General features: G+C 38.4%; 1 protein-coding gene across 1 annotated transcript in view; it reads right to left on the bottom strand.

The window, feature by feature from the left end:
* The window catches only part of col4a2 (collagen, type IV, alpha 2), an 87,640-nt gene that overhangs the window by 55,262 nt on the left and 11,738 nt on the right, over positions 1-20,640 (bottom strand). The window contains exon 4 of the mRNA XM_057336670.1: positions 6,803-6,883. Coding sequence (XP_057192653.1) covers positions 6,803-6,883 — 81 coding nt within the window. The remainder of the gene's footprint in view (positions 1-6,802; positions 6,884-20,640) is intronic.

Genomic DNA, 20,640 nt, shown 5'->3' with positions numbered 1-20,640 from the left:
TGACATGTATGTACAGTAAATGCATATGAAAGTGGTGCGTGAGCCAGAACACGTGTGAGGGGTCTGGGTGTGTTTAGAATCGTATGGGAACCGTTACTCCGGGTGGAGGTTTTTAACAGTGAACGAGACATACCATAACATGATCTGATTGTATTAACTACAGTATGATGTCACTGATAGACTGATAACTGTTTCTAGCTGTCCACACAAACTGTAGATGACCAGGAACGCCCAGAAAGACCAACTATTAAAAGTTACTTTTTTATTTACTATATATAAGCAATTTACAGCATACATCTGTTACTACCATTAAGATGGTAAAGATTAGAAATAGGTAAGGCTACTGAATTTTGACAATGAACATCCCAACGGTAGGTGTGGCAAAAAAGTGAAGTTTGAACACATACAGATGGATAAAAGATTACGTAAGATACCACTCACTGACTGGAAATCAATTGAGGAAGGTAAGATCTATACACCTGTCTGAGAAAGGCTGACGCATGTTTTGAACATATGTCAAAAGTCATCAATGTGCATCTTTCTGTTTGCTTTGAAGTCACTCTTGGTGATTACTCTTAGATCATTGTTTAGACTGCCTATTGAGTGAAAACTGCTGGTGTAATTCCTGTGTTGAGACTAGCACACAAAAGACCAGAGGCTTTAGTAAAACAGGGATACACTTTTATCACGTACTGTAGCCTAAATAGACAAGAGTGAACTGAAACGGCAGTAAAAGGGGCTTTTACTAGTCTACTGTAAATGTCATAGGTATTTAGATAGCCTACTGTAGTAACTGTGACATACCGAAAAGTGATCATACTGTGCTTCACAACTCAAGGACAGTTTTTCCTTTTGACATTCTTGTGTAAATATTGTTAGAAAAATATCCAATAAATCAGCGAAATCACATTTTTGTATATGTAGACATTTTCAGCAGTCGTCTATGGGAGTTTATGTCCAATACGTTATATGACAGCCAGTCAAACTGAAGGAGAAATCAGAAAATTTGGATTTAAAAAACATATATAGACAGAAAAATTTAAGAGAGCATTCCAAATGTTCATTTAATCAGCATTTCCAGATGTATTGTGGCCATTTCAGTCCAGTGTCCGTTGCATTTCAACAGCAAGTCATCCAACAGCAATGTGAAAGACTGACAGCATGACAAGACACATGAAGACTGTCATAAAAATCCAGATTATCACATAAAATGTACAAATATTACCGCTGTATTGCTCAAAAGTGAATATGAACTTGTTTTCTTTGCAGTATTTGAGGTCTGAAAAATACAGAGCATCTTTTCTGTTATTCTTATTTTTTAAACACATTTTTTATTTAAAATCTGGGGGAAATATTGTATAGTAGTTCACAGAATGAAACAAAAATGATCATTTTACCTAAACACATACCTACCAATTGGAAATTCAGAAAAAATTGAAATGGTCTCTTAATTCTTTCCGCCACTGTATATTTTAGAAGTGACAATTTAACATAATTTAACATATTTATCAGAAGAGCCATTAACAAAAATAATGATAAAAAAACATGATACTACTGCTGAATGCTTTGTTTTGTCCCACAAGCAAATGCAGGCACGGAATTACAGTCTCTCACATGCGGGGTCAACTCTACATTGCCCATGAGAGTAATTACAGATGTTTGGAATGCCCAAATCCCACCCACCCCAATACCCCCGATAGGCGCCATAAGAAAAGAAATCTCTCTATGCCTACTCGTATCGTCTGCTTCGCTCTGCTCACAATGCTCTTTTTGTCTATATATGTGTGATCTTTAAATCTAAAATACATGCAGTGTTTTCCAAGAGTCTAAAAAAGAAGTCAAAGTCAGAAATGGAAAAGGAACAGGCGGAGTGGAAGGGGTGACATATAAAAGAAGTAAAAAAAGTCCTTTAAGCAGAGTGAGAAAAGAAGAGTTTCTTTCAGTAATGACATATGAAGAAATAAAGCAGTGGGAAAAATGAGCAGCCGGCATTCGGGTAACAGCGGAAACTTCCACAGAATTAACCGGATCGGCACAGGAAACTAATAAAATACCACAAAAGATGCAAAAACTCAATAAACAATATTGGTCCCTTGACGTCACAGCAAACATTCAGTATAAGGAATTTGCACTTGTTAGGGTGTGTTTTGTTTTTTTCCAGCATAACATGGAAAAATGCTCATAAAAATGGCAGAACATTTCCAGGATTCTGCCTAATAGCAAGCAGGCTTTTAGGTTTCTATAGTAAAGTGATGAAAGGTTGTTGCTGTAATAAAAAACACATGCTTAAGGTTAATTGTGGTAAAAGTAATTAAAAAAACTTGGGAGACTGGAATGGATGTGAACAAATCAGGTCCAGAGATTTTTCCTCTCATAGAGACAGGAGATTCAAGACTTGCAACTGCATCCTCTCTCACACAGGCACAACTTATTTACATGGAATATGGAAATCCATTTATAGAGACCCCCTAAAAAAGACGAGCGAGAGGGATGTGTCTTTTTCCCACCATAAGAAATAAAAGAGGCAAAAATGATCTTATTGTCAGGGAAACGTAGTCCACACAGGATGTTTCTACTAAGGAGGGTTACACAAAACGGAGCTTTATTCACAGTCAAAACACTACGAAAGTACACAGAAATAAACATGCGGACATTAAACTACACCTGACTACGATGGGGCAAACAGAATGAGTATAAATAGTCCACTGGTCATGAGGCTGATGACTGGCAGATGTGGGGATTTCAGATGAGACACAGGTGTGGGAGCATGACGGATCGTGGGAAATGTAGTCCGGGGGAAAACACGGTGAGAAACAGAGGGAACCGTGACAGAACTCCACCCTCCCGGAAGGTGCGCCCTCGCGCCTATGAACAACAAATGGGGAGGGGGGGTGGGCGTCCTGGATGGGGGTGCCGGTAGCTCAGGCGGCCACGGTGTTGTGAGCAGTTCAGGTGGCCATGGAGGTGCTGCCCACACCGGGAACTCATTGGAGCCAGGAGACGAGGAGCGGCGGTCCACGGCGGTCGTGGCGAGGAGACTGAAGAGGCATAACACGACTGCGGCGTACCGAGGCCGCTTGTGGTAGCGGTCCTCTTGGCCGTTTTAGGGAAATCCGGGACGTCCACTTCGTCCCGACACTGCCCCCCCAAAAAAAAATATTTTGGGAAAGTCCAGGGATGCAGTGGCCGCCCTGGCGCAAGCTAGCGCCAAGGCCATGATGGCCACCGCAGTGGAGAGCTCGGGGAACTGTGGAGCGGGGAGTTTGGGGAACTCTGGAGCGGAATCCAGGGGGAACTCTGGAGGCTTGGCAGCGGGCTCTGGCGGCTGGGCAGCCGGCTCTGGAGACTGGGTAGTGGGATCTGGAGACTTGGTAGCGGGCTCTGGAGACTTGGCAGCGGGCTCTGGAGACTCAGAGAAGTCCAGCTGCAGCCGGTCCACCAGGCTGAGCTCGGGGGTGGGAGTTTGTGGACAGAGGGGCCGGGAAGTTCGGGAGCGGTGAAGTCTATCAGGTCAGGGGAGTTACGAGGCACTTGCTTGGGGGGGGTTTGGGGGGGGGTCGAGTAGTGGAGGAGTGAGGTGTGGTCCCTGGGTGAGCCGGAACGAACCCAGGCTAACTACTGCTAACTACTGGTGCTGGACGACCATCGCTCAAGTCCCCATCAGCCATCCGCTTGGAGGACTCGATTTATGAAGGCCTCCAGCGGGTACTCACCCACATCGGGGAGCATGATGAGGACGAGCAGTTCGTCATCCAGACCAGTCAAAAATACACGGTTAAGTATGGGACTAAGACCACCCAAATGTATACGGAAGTAAGGTGGGCATACCTGCCAGTACAATTGCTTTGGAACCTTATGTTCCAAATATGGTAAGAGGCGTTACATTTCTGTCACACGCTTGCAGTATTTAACCAATCACTACGCACTGGTTAACTGGCCAATCATAGCACACCTCGCTTTTCAGAGCCATGAGCTTTGTTAAAAATCCTCACGTTTCATACATACAAACATATAAATAGTATAAATAGTCCACTGGTGATGAGGCTGATGACTGGCAGGTGTGGGGATTACAGATGAGACACAGGTGTGGGAGCGTGACGGATCTTAGGAAATGTAGTCCAGGGGAAATCATGGGGAGAAACAGAGGGAACCGTGACACTTATGGTCCACATTGTGTCAACTTTCTGTCATGCATGGCATGCATGCATCCCTTCCTTCTATAACATGGGTGTGTGTTTTTCAATATAATGCCTCCTTATAGTGATGTTTAAAATGGCATGTTATTTATTTATTTGCTATTCTTCTATTTCTTGTTTTTCTCGCTAAAGTGTAATCTCTTTATTTTTCTTTTCAGGCAATTCACAACTTCTGCAAGAATGATGCTGATATGGGATATTTTGGCTGCTGGGCACTATTGGTCTATGTTATCTTCTCAAAAAGTTATCTTCACTAAATGACCCTCAAGTTAAATATCCCCATTTATGCAGTAAAGCTGTTTTGTCTTGCTTTGTTGCTGAAAGATACAGCAGAACATTTTAAGGACAGTTCACAATGCTATAACAAACAACATTCCAGCATTGTGGTGTTTTAATGAATCAGAGTGTTACGCCTGTTGGTGTTTGTTGGAGCAGATTTTATGTCTCCCAACATTTTGAATTTAACATCCAGCTTTCGAACACAGAAAAACAGTGAATACTGTGAATTACAGTGAATATCTGAAATGGTGTTATTATATGATACAGTTTTGGGATATTTGTGAATTGCTTGCCAGAATCAGTCCAACACTAAAATTTCCCATGTAAAAAGCTATAAATATTTTTTATTGTTTGACAGAATTTGAGCCATGGGAAAACAGCTTTATACACTTTTGCCAAGGTACCAAATCTGATATTCATAAATTTGATAAACAACATAACGTGCCTATTCTGAATTCATCTGATTATCTTTTAAGATTTATTTGATTGTTTGTTACTATGACAAATACCCATGTAAATAAACCTATATCACTTGTATATTGTTTTGTATTATAGTTGTATTGTTTTATTCGGTATAAAAAAATATTTTATTTTTTGTTTTACTAAGCTCAGAAAAAAGTTTGAAATATCAACAGTTACTCAGTACATATCTCACACCTTCCATGTTGAAAACAAACAGTCCTGAGATAATTAAACATATTGTATTGCTTTCTGGTTTATTTCCCGCTGACCTCACATGACAAAGATGAACATCCGAGAATCACAAGGGACCTGAGATGTGAACTGTGTCCAAACATCTGTATAAACATCATTCACATATATCAAACTGAGGACATTAGGAGAGGAAAAGTGTGTTTGACTAATTTAAGATGGTGAAAGACTGTAAAAGTAAACAAAAGATCTCACTAATATTGAAAACTGTTACACAAAGCTGTTTGAGTATCCGAGTTACGCACCAAAGTTGAATATTTTAGTGTTAGGAATGTTTTAGCTTTAGTAATAGTGATAATGTTATGGTGTAACACAAGCAATAATGTGAATGTGTGTTGGGGTGCGTTTCCCAAAAGCATCGTTAACCAACTATGGTCGCAAGTTCCGTCGTTCCAACATAGCTCAACAATTTAAGTGTTTCGCAAAACCATCGCTCCAACGATCAATTGCAAGCAGCATCGTAAAGTTGCGTGGTTGGAACTACAGGTCTAGAAGAATCGTTCCTTATTATTATGACATGTAGACTTACATGCATCAAGCTTTTGATCAAAGTAAGGAAGGAGCACGCAGTGCATTCTATATCCATCATTCTAAATATATACAAATTAAATTTGACATCTTTTAAATTGTGCTTTATAAAGAAAGAAAAAAACAATCGGAGCCCTTTTCCTGCTACTGTAGAGTGCAGGAAAAAGACAACTGAACGGACATCTCAAGCTATACTCACAAGGTCCTTCATATCCTGACTTTTTTGCTGAGGAATGTATTTCCTCTCTCCCCCACCCTCCTTTAAGACCTCTCCCTTCTCCACAGATGAGAAAGGTCAGCGATATGGTGAACAAACAAACTACGTCTTGTACAGTTAGATATACTATCAAGCAATGCCGGGACTTTTCATACAGTAAGTAACATCTTACATGTTGTTTCACTTCCATAAACCTAAAACTTTTTAGATTCTTGAATAGAAAAACACAATTTTATATGGTTTTAAATCATTTGTTTAGGGAGACACTAGAAGTGTCAGTAAACCATGTTTATTTGGTTATAACCATGTAATATAACACTTTCTGTTACTGCTATGATATTCACAGCGGTCAGCTCCACTTACAGCTGTATACATCCCTAGTATCCAAGCCATAACGGTGGCTTTGTCCCAAACAGCACATTAATGTGAATTTGTTGTCTTGTGGACGTGCAATGACCGTTGAGTGCACGTGTCTGTAGGGTGTCCCGTTTGTCATGCTGATACTGAATGGTGCTCACGAGCCCTTTATGTGTGCTATGCAACTGCTGTGCTGCTGTTGGTCACTGTTTTACCAACAAACGTCAGATGAAAAACACTACATTAACACGCACACACATAGTCTATGTCTCCTTTTCAGTTCTCCTCTTCCATTTATATAATTAAATATTAACAGTGTAACAGACCTGCTGTCACAAATTGGTGTTTTTTTCCCCACTGACTAGTGAAACTGACCCTCCAAACTTTTGGAAACCTGGTGATGTTGAGGAGCAGGTAGTGGAGACTTTCTTAATTTCATTCATTCTTCATTTCATTTTAATTCCACCACAGAAGCACAGAACCCTGGTTGAACGGAAGACTGAAACAGACTTACCCTTGCGCCCTTCTCGGGATAACACTGACATCCACCACTGCAGTCTCTCCCTCCGCATGGGCCATCATACTTCTTGACCCCCTGAGAACAGAAAAGAGAGAGAAAAGATGGTAAGGTGACATTTGGGAGAAATGTTAACCCTGTAAAGAACAAGACAGAATTGAATGTGAAGTATATCTATCAGCACATACAACATCTTCTGCAAGATCCAATATTGTTGATGTAAATCCCTGTCGCATTCAGGACACATTAGATGCTACATGATAACTTCTCTTTAACTGTGGGGTCTTTAAAACGTGAGATGACAATCAAAGATACGTCAAGTGAACACAGTTTAAAACGTCTATGTGAAAAAATGTGTAAATGAATTTTTTCAGCTATAAGCACTTTTATGTTCACCCATAACCATGACTTTTAACCATAAAATATGAGAATTAATCATTTACAGTAAAGATTACTTTTTAAATCATTAAACATAAAATAAACACTTTTTGTGTGAAAAAGATGTAAGACTAATAGACAAACTAGTAAAACTGTGAGGGGGTCACATTGTTGACCAAACATCCAAAGATGTAAGTCATAAATCCATAACTTACACTAAAGGCTCTCTATGTTCTATAAAGCATGACTTTATGTTTGACCACACAGTTGTAACTGTAAGCATTTCACCATGACATCAAGTTGTGCATTAACGCATGACAGCAATTCATTGTGGGAATTCTTAGAGCCCTGTAGATGAATGTTACTGAACTAATGAATACTTTACATATTTGTGAATAAATCTCTTTGTGGGGGGGACTTTTCTTTTGGAGGGCCTCATTCTATGACGGCAGCACCTCCTTTCACACCTACACACTGATTCTGACCACTGAAACATACTGTGTGTTACCATGTCACATCACTCCTTTAATAAAGGCAGAATAAAACTGTCTGCTATTTTTTCTGGTACGGGACTGAGTGCTTCACAGCAATTCTGTCTAGTTCGTCTGATATGAGATGTTAGGGAAGCAACAGACAAAGGCCATATTGATGCTCCTGTCCTAAGTCACAATAAATTCATTTATGGACAGTGATTTATGATACTCCATAAGAATTCCCTTCCTCTCACATATTTTGCCGCAGAGCTCAGAATTACAACGAAATAAACAGATATCCTTCACAATAAATCATTTGTGTATACGTACATTTTATTGAAAAATGGCGAGGGTCCACATAAAAGTGCACAAAATGTTTAAACACACCCACACTTAGATAATTTTAATGGTCACAAGTTGTTCGTTGAAAAACCCACACCATTTGACCACAAATTAAAGCCTTGGGTTTGGAACAATGTATGAAGCAGCTCCAGAGGAAAGTGGAGGTATTGTCTTACATTAGGTGGGGATGATAAAGGACTAAACAGAAGCACCAAAATCATTTCAACATAACTGAACAATGACCTGCCAGTTTCAGCATATTGCTGAACAGTTGATGATCAGAACAGATGATGAGAGGAGTATTGTTTTCTATCCTGTTCCACCCCACGCTTTCCCCACAAAAATGACCTTATCCACCACTACCTGGAAAAACATTTTCCAACAAAGCCTGAAACAATGATCACCTAATTAGTATATGTTTGTTCCCGTCACAGCCAAGAAGTTTGAGGTATATGGGGCAAGAATGTGTTTTTGTCATCTAGTTGCCACTGGAGGTCTGATGTTAATGAGCAATTATGAATAATAAAACAGAAAGTATGCACAGAACAGCTCAGAACAGACATAAAGTTTCTTTGGATGAATCCAGACATGCTGATTCTGTTTTTCTCTGTTTCTTTTTTTGTTTCACAAAAGCCTATTTTAAATTCACAAAATATTATTCACAAATTCAAAACAAAGTTTAATGTGTTCAAAAATCTAAATGTTCACCATGCTTTTCAGCATTTGCATACAGTCACACGTTTGTGGATTTGGTTACACATTGTATATTTATATCAGGGCTGTCAAAGTTAATGCGTTAACGCATGCGATAAATTTTTTACAGATTTAACGCGTTAAAATATTTAACGCAATCAACGCAACATCTGTTTATTTTGCCATCCTTTGTCTGGCGTTACATCATATAATCACGCTCTTATTCATGTAAAGGCCTTTAAACCATTTAAGCACGATTCGATGTTGCTTTGACGCGTTCAGTATAGATAAGGATACGGATAAGGCACAATGCAACACGACAACGGTCCAGTCTGGTGTATACAGTCACGGGCTAAAGGCTGCGTCAGTGAATCTCTGTCAGACAGCGAACCAGTTACACTTTATTAAGTTCTATTATAGCATTTTCGTAAACACAGATTTCAACGTGTTAAATAAAACTCTAAATGAATGCATAGAGTTGTGAAAATGGGAAAGGGCATCAGATCCTCGTAGAGTGGCAGCATTCTTAAACCTGCTGCTGTGACTCTTGTCATTAATGTTAATCAAAGAACAAAAGAAAAGAGGAATTCAATATGTTTTGTAGCTTTAATTCTGTATTTAATTTTAGAATTTAGCATTGAAGACTGTAAATTGTTTGAGAACTTAATTCAATTTCTGTATATTTCCTACCTGTTAGCTTGATAGCATGATAGCTCTCAATTATGCTGTACTTCAGTGTTTAACGGCTATAATTAATGTTAAAATAAAGAAAAATTATCAATTTAATGGAGACACCAGTTGCAGTACTAATATCAGAATGTTGGTTTTCATTCATAAAATGATGTTGTTATAGAAATCTGTCGTTTCTACATTCATTTGGAGATTAAATGTGAAATTATTAGAATGTAAAAATATATTAAAAAAATTAATGTTATGTTATGTTACTTATTAATCGTGATTAATCACAGAAAAATGTGTGATTAATCAGATTATTTTTTTAATCGATTGACAGTACTAATTTATATTCAATCCATTCATTATTCTCAAAAGGATTAAATCAAAATGAATCATTGTGATCATTTAAACAATAAATTTAACTGAATCTACTTGGGAATTACAAGTTTTAATAAGTATTCTTGTATCACATGGGAAAGAGACGTGTCTTTTCCAGTGAAAAATGAATGTACTTAGAGCAAGAATTGTTTAAAGTCCACATGACACAATGTGGTTCAATGCGCAGTATGTTCAGCATTACAGGAAGGTCAGAAGACATGAATGTCTAAAATGCTATGTCTAAAACCAAACAAAAACCAGACAAACCAGACAAACAAATAGAAGACAATAAACACAGATCTCAACACTTTTGTTATTGTAAGGCCCAGAAACGTCACAGACAACAGTGATAACTGACCTTAAAAGAACATCCCACAAAGAAATAACATGCTACAGCATAGGACAGAATAGAAACTTTAGCCCTGATGCCTTGGGGGTTTAATCTGCATGATACATGGGTTTCCTGAAGATCAATTGGTAAGCTTTAACTGTGTTAACAGTGCCAAAATCATGTGTTCGATCCTGGGAACACACAAAAAACTTACCCTGAATGTTCTGCAAGTCAGTTTGGATAAAAGTGTCTGCCAAGTGCATAATGTAAATCTACATTTTGGAAGATGAATAATGAAAAAATGTCGGATAGTGGACCATCTAAAAGTTCACAATCTTTAAATGGAATATTAAAGGGATAGTTCACCCCAAAATGAAAATTCTGTCATCATTTACTCACCCTCAGGTTGTTCTAAACCTGTATACATTTCATTGTTCTGCTGATCACAGAGGAATATATTTGGAAAACTGTCAGTAACCAAACAGATCTCATCCCCTATTCACTGCCATAGTAGGGAAAATTGGTTACTGACATTCTTCCAAATATCTTCCTTTGTGTTTAGCAGAACAAAGAAATATATACAGGATTAGAACAGCCTGAGGGTGAGTAAATGATGCCAGAATTTTCAATTGTGGGTGAACTTTCCCTTTAAATGGATATTTTGATTTGTTAGTCACGGTCAAACATAATTTTAAGACGACCCCCACAATATGCCATGCAACAAAACTATACAGTAGGTCATCATAACCTGCTTGCACCTAGAGGGTTGTTTTATGGATGAGGACAGGCTCCCTTAAAAACAATTAAATTGATCCACAAAAACCAACATATTAGCAAGTATAAAACTTCACAAGAACACTTATACAAAACACAAATCTGGGAGCACACTAAACCAAATGCAGTCACAATTATGCACACACCGCGTAGTTTGTTTTATCACTTGGTTCAATTGCTTTTTCCAAACTCAAGTTTGCAATGTACCTTTGGCTCTCAACTGTGATATATTCACGTCATCAACATAAGTACCACTTTGAGTACTGGCTCCAGCTGTGTACCAGGACAGCCAGTTAATGGAAATGACGTCAGTTTTTAAGAATGGGTCCCCTTGTATTTACAGTCAAAACCGCACACAACTTATCTGTAGACAAGCAGCTATATAAAAATATATATTTTTATAGTTAAAGACATTCAAAAATGCAAAGTATATGTCTTTGACACAACAGATCGCTTCTATACCATTTGTGTACCAGAGTTTACATTTACCCTATCCTGGCGCACCTTTTGGTACAGTAAAAATCTTTCACAGCTTATGAAATGAACTATGATGTCAAATGAACTCGGATTCCCATCAAAAACGTCATTATAAAAGTGCCTATCCACTGTAGACATGTTGCTGGTGTAGATGTGTTATGTACCGTCAGACATATTTATGATGCATATTTCGAAGCCATTTAAGCCTTGTTGTTATGTAGATGGAAGCTGAGCATTCAATAGGGCTCTTTCATTCGGAAACATTTAAGGCCCCTAAAATAAGACATGGGGGAAGACTATGTTTCATTCCAGAGCCCTGACTTCAGATTAGCCAGAAACAGTCTGCATTCATCTGCAATTACACTAAATTACACCAATGTCTCAAGCAGCCAAGATATTAATAACTCAATATTCAATATCAGACCACATTATGAACAATTATGCAATGAATGCACCCAGCGTTCACATTCTTATTAGGTATTAATTGCTTTTCCTCAACTTTCAAAATGTGACTTTTTACCAGTTATTACAAAACCTCCGGTAAATGTCTGAAAATACACAAAACCTTTATGGGCTTTTTAATGATTAACTGTTACTGACACTCAGATGTTACTCATCTAGTATTTATGTACTACTACACAGAAATAGCTTATATTCTATCAGTGGCATCTACACAGATCATTCATTTATCTTTCTTAACAAGTGTCTGGACAAATGTCTAAACTTTTACAGTTTAACATTTACATTTGGAAGGATAACACGAAGAATGTTTTGAATGGAAGACTCTTTATAATAGAAACCCAAATACTGTGGATAAATCACATTCCTATTTCATATCCACATTCATACTTGATGTGTGTCTCTGTTGTTAGACATACTGTAACCCAGTACAGTGTTTACCAGACGACGTGACTGTCTGTTTACATATCTGTGCGGGCACACGGCAGAGAAAAATACTATTACTGTAAATGACGATAACGTGACAGAAAGATCCATGTATGGTCGCCAGTGTTTGCCTCTGTAGTCAAAGACAATATGAGTCATGTTCTTAATGCACCATAGTCAAAACTGTCTGTGCAGCCATAATTCCCACAGTCATTTCAACCCCAAGTGTCTTCCAGCTCTGGCAAAGCCCCGCAGCAGGTGTCTGGAAAAGACCAGATCCAGATGCTACACTGGAAAATAGAATCCGTGTGAAAAGTGGTCAAAGAAAAAGAAGCTTGTTAACGTTTTTAGATAATGTTGGATTATAAGATTATAAAACTGCATTGAGGGACAGCACATGGACACAATCTTCAGAAAACACAGCAAAATGCTTATGTGGAATAGATAACAAATGAGCAGCAATCGTTCGAATATTGTTACACGGATTGTTACACCTCATATAAACAAACTGAGATGATGTAGACAAGAAATTTAAGAGTGTCTTTACAGATGAGATTCTCAGTAAGCACTGCATGATACTGTGGGTGGGTTACAATTTCAAAATACTGTATGCTATGAAAATGGCTGTCCCCAGATGACAGCCTCACGTGACTGACCTTTGGTTTGATCAGGGCTGGAAATGAGGGGGCGAAGTCCAGGAAGTAGATTTTAAGGGGGGACAGAGGTCCACCTCAAAATGTAGAGAATTTTCTAGAGGATTGCATCTGTAGTTTAATAACATAAAATATGTCCCCACCAGAGTCTCTTCAATGAATCTCAGCCATCTCCACCACTAGGCGTGATATTTCAAAGATTTATTTTGATGGAAACTTAGTTTAAATATCTAAAACAATCTTAGGGTAAAGAATAAACACTCCTCATACCAAACCACTTTACCGAGCCGTAAATAAAGATGAGAGCTGATGTTTAATACCTGCACATGGATTGGCTTTAAATTCAGTCAGCTCTAAGCTGGAGGTTTACTCGATCTGTCTAATTTATCAGAGGGAGTTTTGTAACTGAATATGACTTTCAACCACTCACACACTGAACGCTGACCCAACAGCATTCGACAATCTCACATTGCTTTAAAACTTCCTGAGCACTGCCTTTTGCCCTCTGCTGTGGATCTTTCACCTTAACTGTGCTCTTATGTCTGCTTGTGACCCTACCGGGAAAGAGAACATGCGAATGGAGCGTCTATCTTTTAAGGTTTTAATTATATAGTCACTGTTTGCTTTGAATGTATGTCTATAGGGATTAGAGTGTTAACAGCAACAGGAAATGTCATAAGTCACATTCACTCACAAAAGCACTGCAGCTCTGTGTCACAAAGCATGTGCTTGGCATGTGCATGGACTGGTTTTTATTCTTGATTGCGGTAACATCAAAGACAAAATGTGCAGTAATTTAATAGTAAATCAAATTGTCTCATATCACAGATGTCATACAACAACAGTTTTGTTCCTAGCTTTTATTTACTATTCTGGCCATGGACAAAGCTGTTCCCAAACAACGGCATCATTATATGGCCACATGAACCGCAGACAAACTTCCCTTTGAAGCACCACCAATTTCCACTTCAATTTACATTTTCGATTCCTCGGTTTCCTGTTATCACTCTCATGTCTTGAATCATTTATTCATTTGTTCTCTCGTTTTGTAATCATACACCATTTTTTTGGGGGGGGGGTGCACCAGTGGCCTAAACCAGGCAATGCAAATATTGTAATTCTGTGAAAATTCATATTGAAATTCAAGTTTAAGTTAGACTATGACAGATAAACTATGACAGAATTTTCCGTTTAAAGCGAACGTGTTTAAATGGAAATTTCACAGTATTTTACATTTATGCACTTGGCGCATTTACCCAAAAATAAAAATTCTGTCATCATTTACTCACCTTCAAAATCTGTATAATTTCTTGGTTCTGAAAAATTACTTTATAATTGTTTTGTTCTGTTGACCACAAAAGAAGACATTTTGAAGAATGTAGGACAGCGAACAGTTCTGGGGCACTTTTGAATACTATTGTAATTTTTTCTACTATGGGAGTCAATGGGGTCCAAAAATGTTTGGTTTCAAGGCATTCGTCAAAATATCTTTGTTCAACCAAACAAAGAAATGTATAGCTACAGGTTTGGAACAACTAAAGAGTGAGTAAGTCATGACATAATTTTATAATTTTCATTTTTGAGTGAACTATCCCTTTAATCCACTTAAGTGACTTGCATTTATGGTACATTTTATGATGTGTGTTTTGGGGGAATTTAACTCACAACCACTGTGCTGCTAATACAATGCTCTGAGAAACAGGATTTTTAGAATCTTTTTCTGTATTGACCTATATATTTGCATAAATGTACATTTAACATTTACCTGCTTGAAAAGTCCTCACATGCCTGCTCAATTTGCAAATGAAGCTGAGTTTGGTTACTCAACAGACTTTTATAATATCTCCTCTAGACAACTTTGAGGAGGAAACTCAACTTGAAGTCTGACAGACTGGAGGAGGGAGCCATGCCACCTGCCAATTAAAAGACTTTATAATGAGTTGATCGAGTGCGGAATGTGACCTGTGTGTACGCGTGTATGTTGGCCATACAGGTCAGTGGGAGTTCAGGATGTGCCTGTGTTCAGGGAGTGTGGATAGCAGCTGGGCTGTAAAGTTTAGAATACCAGCGTGCTTTATGAGTTTCTTCAGCATTTCACCATGACGTCCTGCTGATGCACATATGTTCTAGCGCATGATACTATGTGAAGGGATCAACCACACATAAACAAACAATTATGAACGGAATTATGCAGCCTAGTGTTATACAATGTAACTTGGGTTTCAAAGTAGCTTCCCCAACACTATCCACATATGTTCATGTGGCACATAAAATGTGTTTGCTGGGTGAAGGTTACACAGTTAAGACAGGACTTTATCTTGGCTTCGTAATAAGACAAAATGTACACATTAGCCCCTAATCCAGAGCAGAGCCACATGAATGATAACAGTGTGACATGTATGAGCGATATGAATTAGAGATGAGAAAAACACCTCTAGGCACCTGTGAAAACCAACTAATCTGTATGACATTCTTTGGGGAATGTTAATGTACAGTCCACTCTGGAAATGCACAAAAGCCCTGAAAAAAAACAAGAGTATAAGAAATGTCTTGTCGACCATGTTCTGTGCATGATTGTAAATGGGAAGTTAAAATACTATTTAAAGGGATACACTCCCATAGTAGGAAAAAATACAATGGTAGTCAAAAGTGCCCCAGAACTGTTTGCTGTCCTACATTCTTCAAAATGTATTCTTTTGTGTTAAACAGAACAATTATTTTTTAATTTTAATGGGGGGGGGGGGGGGGGAGAGATCTGTTTGGTTATAAGCATTCTTCCAAATATCTTTCTCCGTGTTCATCAAAACAAAGAAATTTATCCAGATTTGGAACAACTCGAAGGTGAGTAAATGATGACAGAATTTTCATTTTTGGGTGAAGTATCCCTTTAAAGCTGCAATCTGTAACATTTTTGGTTAAAAACAAGGTGTTTCAGGTGTTAAAACATATACTATATGGCGATACTGAGGCAAAAGTTGTATTGCAACTTTAAAGAGATCCCAAAAAGAAAATTCGGTCATCATTTACTCTTGTCATTTCAAACCTGTTTGACTTTCTTCTGCAAAACACAAAAGAAGATCATTTGAAAACCGTTGGTCTCCGAACCACTGCGATACCCATTAACTTTATGGAATTCCAGACCTGACTTAATTAAAAATAAATAAATACAAAAATAAATCCATGAAGAAATGTAAAAAATTATATATTTTTTCACGTTTATTTATTTTTTCATTTATTTATTTATAAATAAATAAATGAAAAAATAAATAAACGTGAAAAAATATATAATTACCCATAAATAAAGAAATAAAAGTATAAATACTCATTTATTTTTGCTTTTTTACATTTCTTCATGGATTTATTTTTGTATTTATTTATTTTTAATTAAGTCAGGTCTGGAATTCCATATAACTTGCATTGGTTTTGTGTCAATACAATACAAGTGAATGGATACCGCCATTGTTCGGTTACTGACATTCTTCAAAATATCTTCTTTTGTTTTCTGAAAGAAAGTCTTAAATAACAAGAGGGTGAGTAAATTATGACAGAAATTTCATTTTTGGGTGAACTATCCCTTTTAACATTACTATTTAAAGTTAAAATGTATGTTTAATGAAGTATGCGAATCTGATCAATGTCAATAAATCAATAAATTGGACAAATTACTGTATTTTTCCATGTAGGCTTTCAATGAATATTTCATAAAACCGTACATTTGCAATAAAAATGCTGTTGAAAATTGTTTTAGTTTAATTATAGCATGTCGGACACTATGACGTCAACCTCCCAAATGCAAGAGCACAAAGGAGACAGTGATCTCTTATTCAAGAGAGGCCCATTCAGTTCTTTTTGATGCTGATCTTTATTATCCCCTCTTATCTTGAGTTCAGAGGACCTTTCTCTGCTGAGACAGAGCACCAGCATCCCATCCAGCCTGGCATAAAGACAGGAAGCCGAGGACGCTGGGTAAAAAGGGGGTGTACAGATGGCCACTATGGGTAAATACTGAGTAACACGAACCACAAGAAATCAGGAGAAAAGTGTACAGAATACGAACCAAAGTCGGGTAAGGTCTATGAAAGTGGGTTGTGTCTAGAACGACTGATTGTATTGACTCCAAGTCCAAAGTACCTGAGCAAGGTACCTAACGTTCAGGTAAAGCACGCTACGCATATAAAGTGCACAAAGCAAACACTTACTCTAAGTTTATTTACCTGAAAGAAACCACTGTTTACTGTAAACATGCAGACATCCAACACAGATCAACAGATGCTAATGCTTATTGAAATTAGTGCTATGTTCATGTGTGCAGCATTTTCCTATTGCCATGCAGCTGTTTAATTTCATTTGTCACTGCTGCTAAGCCAACAACCACTTACTTTTGCTTATCTAGGGCCTGCATCGCAACATGCTAAATAGAACTAGAAAGACCTCTGCCACGGCATGGTAATTCCTTCCCTGGCAACCACACACAACACCCTTGCATCATGATGGTAACACATGCAAACACTTTCTTCACAAATGGCCTCTTTAGAGGTACACTAATATTAGGTGTCCTTTGTTTGCTTGCGTACTTGCATATACTTCCGCATACATGTTGCTGTTACATTAGTAGCCACCCCATGTTGTTTTTACAGTATCCCTAAATGGACAAGCGTTTCACGATGACACCTTAGTCCTGTGTCAGCCACCGTAGTGTTTCAAAAGGGAGGGGTGGAGTGAGCCATTGGTTGCAATTCGCAACCTCACCACTAGATGCTGCTAAATTTCATACACTGGACCTTTAAACACACACTAGCATAACAATTGCCAGATGTTGCTTAATAAACACAACTGGTACAAAATCTTTAATGAAAACAAAGACATAGCCTACACAAAGACAGTGTTGGGCAAGTTACTCTGGAAATGTAATTAAATTACTGATTACTCCTTTTAAAAGTAATCCAATTACTGGTCTGATTACGTTATTTCAAAAGTAATTAGTTACACTACTCGTTACATTACTACCCCCCACCCCTCAAAAACACAAAATAACCTCTTTAGCCTTCTCAAGACTAAACTTTATTGGGAAGTGCATACTCTACTCTATCTCGTCTTTAATTATTGTAATACATTCTTTCTGCTTATTCCATACTAAAGCCTGTCATAAATAATAATAATAATTAAACTCTGTGACATTTTAACTTAAAACATTTTTTCATATGTTAACTGGTATTTCTAAACCTGCATACTCCATAATGTAAAAAGTCTCTCCTTAGCTTCTTATAACTTGTATATCTTAACTAGTGCTTCTGCATATTTCTATGATGATTTCTTCGTCATTTAACAAATATAACAGCGTTAGAGCAGCAAAAACTAGTCTGACAAAACATAACATGTTGCTAATAGCAGCCTGGCACTCGACAGTAGAAGTTGATTCATTGCTCTCGGTGCCCTGTGACGTTACTTTCTGCAGAAGTTTAACCGTGCTGTACTGCCCTTTCAGGTTGTTTTTCGCAGGAGAGAGGGTTTTGCTTACCTCCACATGACCGACAACGCACAACAATGTTCTTACCTTTGACAGAAATAAACTCAAAATAATTATTGTATTTCCAGCTACAGAACGCATACGTTTCTCTCTCCATGCTGAGTTTGTTTTCGCTGGTAGTACCAAAGATTGTCTTGTGATAGGGAGATGTATGGGTCTGTAATACTTACAATTGGAGCTTAAAGGCTAAAGGTCAGTTTATGGTTCTGCGTAGGACCTACGCCGTAACCTACGGCGTAGCCTACGCAGAGCCGCGTACCCTGTGCGTACCCTACGCCGTAGCCTGACGCGCACCTCTCCAAAAATGTAACAACGCGTCAACTCAACGCGGACCCTACGCGGACCGCAAGCGCTGTGATTGGTCGGTTTGGCAGCATCGTACTTCCTTCTACGCATTTCCGGCATCTTCTTCTCTGGTGTCTTCTTCCGGCAAGTTCAGAGTCCACAAAAGAACAACATGGTGAGCATCGACATCGACCAAGTTACTGAGCGTCTGATTGAAGAGGTTCGGAAATACACGCATCTGTATGACTCCTCTTCGGCGGACTATAAAGACTGTCAGATGGCGGCGAATTCTTGGAGAGAGATTTCCTCTAACGTCGGTTTGGCTTCCATTGTCATTTGCAAACACTAGCATACACACACACAAAACATCGGCGAAGAAGAGCAAACCCATGAAAACACAAAGAGCCAACTAGCGTTTCGGCGGTGTAATTGCAGTATGACGCATACTCTCAACGCAGAACCATAAATGTTCATGACGGCGTCGTCTACGTACGTAGGCTACGCCGTATGTTACGGCGTAGGTCCTACGCAGAACCATAAACTGACCTTTACATTGATCACGAGAGGCACCTCAGCCAATCATATCCGGTGTCTAGTCTCCTTGCCTGCGTTCCGCGCGGCGATAGCATTGGCCGTTACGAGTTTTTAGCTTAAAATGGCAGGCTTTTCATGGAGTGGCTTTGGAAGTACTTTCTGCGCAGGCACGTTTCAGTTTGATGATGTCGTGGGTGTGACAGGCAGGCATCCAGACTTTGAAAAAGCTATTTCGCTTTTTACAATTTAAATGATAAAACGATACAACAGCAACAATGTAACGCAGCTGTAACGTATAGTTACCTGGGCTTGGAACTATAATCTAATTTCTATTTTAGGAATTATGACGCGTTAAATTACTCAGTTAACAAAAAAGTAATCAAACTACAGTAACGCGTTACTGCCCATCACTGCACAAAGATAAAAAGTAATCAACAAAATTTTTTTTTTGTTTTGAAATAATATATTACACAAATGTCAGACTTTCTTGTTTAGGCCACGATTACACGATGAAAAACGGAAAAGTTTCACATACACATGACAGCGTTATCAAAACGGTCTGCATTTACACGGATCCAGGAAAACGGATAAAAACACTGTAGTATGCATGCCAGGCCAGTGGATGGTGATGTCGTTGTGTAAAGAAACAGGACGTGCCTTGGCACATACACATGCACAGTTTTTTGCACACATGGACGTGTTTTCACGAAGTTAGACTTTGAGACCCGTTATCGTTTTCAGTCCCCCAAAACGCAGTTTCCGTCTAAATGAACGGCTAAAACGCTTAAAAAGTTTTCAGTTGAAAACGGCATCGTATAAACAGCCTCTTAAACTATCCATAAAAGCCTTAATTAAACAAGCTCGTAAAACTAGAAAACCGTCACATTTTCTTCATAAACATTTTAAGTTGTTATTTTTCTTCAGAACATCATGAGCTTCTGATTACTCTCTTCTCAAATACAGAACATCTCAAACATCTGAAACTAAGTAAAGATTTTGTTTCAAAAGAAGAATTCCTTAAAAGTAATATTGGTTTTGAAACAATTGGGAGGACGAGTAAATGAAGCACGCGGCTTTGAAGCAGAGAGACAATAACTTTATAATTCATAGAGTGAGGGTCATGACGGCTGGTCTCTGTCGGCTGACAGACTGAATGTGCTGAGGGGAAAAAAGGGTACCAGACGGAAACTAAGGACATTCCATTAGCCCTTACACGTAAGCAGCTGTGGGTCTGTACACAGGATATCCAGCTGTTGAGTCCAAGCTCCTACATTTCTGGAAACCTCTGTATTGCCCAATTTCATTTCAAAATGCTTGGCTTTGTTTTACTAAACAGGGTAAATGTAACGAAACTACCACGGCAAGAAAACAAAAATATCAGACAGCTCATCTGTGAATGAACAATTACCAAATCAAATTCAAGCCATTGT

This window comes from Triplophysa rosa, linkage group LG6 (genome assembly GCF_024868665.1).
Source record: "Triplophysa rosa linkage group LG6, Trosa_1v2, whole genome shotgun sequence".
Taxonomy (NCBI): domain Eukaryota; kingdom Metazoa; phylum Chordata; class Actinopteri; order Cypriniformes; family Nemacheilidae; genus Triplophysa; species Triplophysa rosa.
Note: the sequence above shows the minus strand (reverse complement) of the source record. Positions and strands in the feature narration are given on the sequence as shown.